The sequence below is a fragment of the Equus quagga genome, chromosome 1, assembly GCF_021613505.1.
Source record: "Equus quagga isolate Etosha38 chromosome 1, UCLA_HA_Equagga_1.0, whole genome shotgun sequence".
NCBI lineage: Eukaryota > Metazoa > Chordata > Mammalia > Perissodactyla > Equidae > Equus > Equus quagga.
Window position 1 is genome coordinate 134,659,749 of NC_060267.1, and position 4,166 is coordinate 134,663,914.

At 47.4% G+C, this 4,166-nt stretch overlaps 1 protein-coding gene across 1 annotated transcript; it reads left to right on the plus strand.

The window, feature by feature from the left end:
- Positions 1-1,634: 1,634 nt before the first annotated feature.
- LOC124252507 (IQ domain-containing protein F5-like) lies at positions 1,635-3,612 on the plus strand. Its single transcript, XM_046686145.1, has 2 exons — positions 1,635-1,728; positions 3,149-3,612. Exons 1-2 carry the CDS (start codon positions 1,635-1,637, stop codon positions 3,610-3,612), a joined length of 558 nt encoding a protein of 185 aa, XP_046542101.1.
- Positions 3,613-4,166: the final 554 nt, after the last annotated feature.

Here is a 4,166-nt window from a genome sequence, read left to right on the forward strand (position 1 = left end):
TTTCACTTAGCTAATTTTTAAAGATTCAGGATGGTAGTTTCTTAGATTTTTTTCTAGAAAAATGAGGATCAGAAGCATCAGAAAAGCATGGAGGTGCTGGAGTTCACAAGGTGTAGCAGTTCAGAGCAGGGTCTCAGAGTGGAGCAGAGCTGGGATAATGCTGGCTCCATGACTAATCAGCTGTGAAACCAGGGTAAGCCATGTACGTCTCTGCACCTCAGTTTGCTCATCTGTGAAGTGGGGTAAATGTCATCACTCCATTGCTATTACTGTGGACAGTGGAATGTGGTGATTAGGGGTTAGACTCTGGAGCCAGACAAATGGAGGCATTAAACTGATGTGGGTTTGCTGGGGGCCTGGCCCACACCTTTATCTTCAAACAGATGCTTCCTGCACCTCCGTACACCATACCTGATTATTTCCCCTATTCTCCAATTTACTCCTGTCTTCTCCGCCTCTCTCATCCCATTAACTTTACACTGACACCCTCCAGCTTTAAATGCACCCCCCTTCCTTTTTTTTTTTTTTTTTTAAAGATTTTCTTTTTCTTTTTCTCCCTAAAGCCCCCGGGTACATAGTTGTGTATTTTCAGTTGTGGGTCCTTTTGTTGTGGCATGTGGGATGCCGCCTCAGCATGGCTTGATGAGCAGTGCCATCTCCACGCCCAGGATCCGAACCAGCGAAATCCTGGACCACCGAAGCGGAGTGCATGAACTTAACCACTCGGCCACGGGGCCAGCCCCGCAACCCCCTTCTTTACATCTCCCTCATACTCCACCCTGGCCTCTCCCATACTTAATCTACACATTGCAAATACACTTCTCAGTGACCCCTGGGACTGTGATCCCAAGAGGGAAACAGGGCCTCATGATGACCAGGAGGGTCTTCAGAGGCCAGGAATGGGCAAAGGTGGGCCCCTTTCTGTGCAGAGGCTGACCCTCACCCATCTCCTGACTGTACCCTTGAGCCCCTCAGGGGAAGAGGAAGACAGAAGGGTACGTGAGGCCACATGAGCCTGAGATAGGGGCCCTGGCTGGTCCTGGGGGCTTCATGAGTTGGCCTGCATGGGTCCTGCTCTCCCAGGGGCCTGATAACTAGGTGATCTATAGATAGGCCAGACACAGGAGCTCTAGCCATGGTGAGGGAGTTTACTTTGTTCCCTCAACTCTTCTACCCTCATCAGAGATAATCACTGCTAATTTTTGTGTATATCTTCATAATCCTCACCCCCTTTTAAAATAACACCTTTATAATACATGTATATAAATATTTACTTGTATTGAATTTGTCTTGATTTGATGAACTTGCTAATCTTGTTAAATCTTGTACACTCCTCTATATCCATCCATAGAGAGCACATTCATTCTTTTTCATTGTTATTTGGTATACCATTGTTTAAATGAAATTGTATATACTATTCTTGAAATCCATTTGATGAATACCAGCCAGACTTTAATGAGTATCATTATATACTTTTGCGTCACTGGGTCAGTTTTTGAGGTGTTCTTGTTTGTAGCCAGAACTCTAGCCATTCTGGTAGGAAAGAAAGGATGGGTCTTCCAGGTTCTCCTTAGAGGGGGCTCACCTGTTGGGAGACATCCTGGTGTCCAAGTCATAGGCGCCCTTATGACATCATGGCTCTCTCCCCTCCTCCACTCTTCCTGCCAGAGCTGTGGCTGAAGGAGAACAGACCGGAGAGGGATGTGACCATCAAGCCCCTAACCATGGGTAATTTAGTAGAGTGCATATCTGAGGGGATTTGGCTATACACTCCAAGTCAAGGGCATTTAATGTTTTGTAAGAGACAGTCAGATCTACCCAGGCTTTCTGGTAGGGCAGTACATTTCCCACAGTTACCTCAGGATGGGGTCCTTCCTCCATGTCTAAGGTCCCAGGAAAGGCCTGGAAGCTGAGTGTGTGGTTGACTTGGTACCTAGTGGTGGTGAGAGCACCCTTACTTTCTCTCACGTATTTCTCTTCAAATTCTGATTACAGAAGGTCAGCAAACCTTTCAAATTATAATCAAAGATAATGATGAAATCATGTTGATAGAACAGAGCTTGAAGGAGCAAAGGAGAGAAGAGGAAGCGACTCTACCCCTGATACCCCCACTTATACCACTGCCACTGCCCTCCCCACCCCTCCAATGGGTAGATGGATCCAGGCTCTGCTGTGTTGGGGAGTCTTGAGTTGTGCCATTTCTTACCCTTGTGGTCCAGTGGAATGACCCAAAGGTCTCTGACCACGTGACTTATCGTCCATAGAGAGATACTTCAGTGAGTGAAAGGAGCACTTATCAACATTACACCAGGACAACAGGTGTAAACCCAGTATGTACCAGGTAAACTGGGATGAATAGTCACACACATAGAGCTGGAATGAACAGTGGTTGACTCTTCCTGGGCTGTCCTTTCCCTCCATTTTCTCCTTGGGCTGAGAGATGTGGGTCTGGCCAAGGAGTTCCAAGGAGGGGGGCAAAGAATATGAACCCAGATCACATAGAGTTGGGAGCTACAAGGTGGGGACTGTGTTTGGGGAATGCAAAGGTCAAGGTATAGGGAGACTAGGTCTAGAAGTGTGTGTTCATGTGTATCTTTGTGCTGATATATGTGTTCACTGGTGTTTAGGCTCTTAACAAAGTGTGTGAGGTGGAGGAGTCTTTTAATACTCTGGAAAGGCAGAGAAGAGACAGCATGTTGTGGGTTTAACCTGAAGTCCGAAGTGAGAGGGCAGGGGGAGCAAAGGATGTCACTTCTTCAGCAGATGGAAGGGACCTGAAGAGAAGAGACATGGATCTCAGCTAGGTGGTCAGGTCCGGTGAAACTTGTATCTCTTTCATCTTTAGATCATGGTGTTCTTGCTCTAGATTGGCCAACCAGATCCACGTAAAACTGGGTTTGGTTGCAAGTGCAGGTGTACCTCCATTTTACAGATGGAGACCCTGAGACCCTGAGGGAAAGATGATGTGTCCACATCCATTAATCAGAGAGTGGCAGAAGCAGGACGCCTGCTTGTTTCCTAGGACTAGCTGTTAGCCACAACAGCTCTCTTGAACGTCGGAGAAAGGGCTGATTGTTGACAGAGGATAAGGCCCCTTCCTTAGTGCTGAAATGTATGTTTCCTAAGTGTCTCTGTTTTGTCTTATAAGGGCCCAAAAAAGTGAAGGTTGTGACGACGACGACGACGACGACGACGGAAAATGAACGAGTTGTGTTCATCCAGGCCTGGTGGCGGGGCACCCTGGTGCGTCGGACGCTGCTGCACCTGGCGCTTAGAGTACGGGTCATTCAGTGCTGGTGGAAGCAGCAGCTGGCCATACTGTTGGAGAGGAAGCGGCGGGTGGCCCTGGTGTTATATGCGCAGGAGGAATGGGCAGTGGTCAAGCTGCAGTCCTGGGTCCGCATGTGGCGCATCCGCCTTCGTTTCTGCCGTTTGCTCCATGCTGTCCACATCATCCAGGCCTATTGGCGCTGGCATAGTTGCCACACTCGTGGCTTGATTCAGGGCCATTACGACCTCAAAGAAAACCAACTGAATCTTCAACTTGAAATCACTTTGGGCTCACAGGCTTGTAAAGTGCAACAATGCATACCCTTTCCAATAAAGGAATGATCAGGTCTGTTATATCTTTGTCCCCAGCTCTCTTTGTCAGACATATTTCAAGGAGGTCATTGAGATAATGATGGCAAATACTTGGCATCTCATAAATCAGCTCTGAAGGACCAGGGGTTGTCTGAATCCCGTGTGGAGAAGGAATCTGAGAGCCCAGTGCTGGATGAGCAGGGCCTGTGATTGATTAATGATGTCTGCCATGGGTAGGAGAGTTGGGGATTCAGGGCTGCCAAGCCAGATAACTCCAGAGAGATGCCTTCACAGTGTGGTCTACGTAAATGGCGCCCTCTGTAGTTGTGCAACATGGAGTTCTGTGTCATCTTTTGCTCTTCCCGACCCCCACCCCCAAATCTTTTAAAAATACTATCTTAAAAGTTGTGGTAAAATATACATAACACAAAACTTACCATTTTAACCATACAGCTCAGTGGCATTAAGTATATTCAGATTGTTGTGCAACCATCACCACCATCCATCTCCAGAACTTTATTCAGCAAAATTGAAACTCCCTACCCATTAAATAATAGCTTTCCATTCTCCCTTCACCTAGTGCC

What these genes read in the sequence shown, in the direction of transcription:
- LOC124252507 (XM_046686145.1), top strand. Translation starts at nt 1,635, where the DNA reads ATGGCTCTCTCCCCTCCTCCACTCTTCCTGCCAGAGCTGTGGCTGAAG. An exon ending in CATCAAGCCCCTAACCATGG is followed by an intron (nt 1,729 to 3,148) that starts GTAATTTAGTAG and finishes TTGTCTTATAAG; the next exon opens with GGCCCAAAAAAGTGAAGGTT.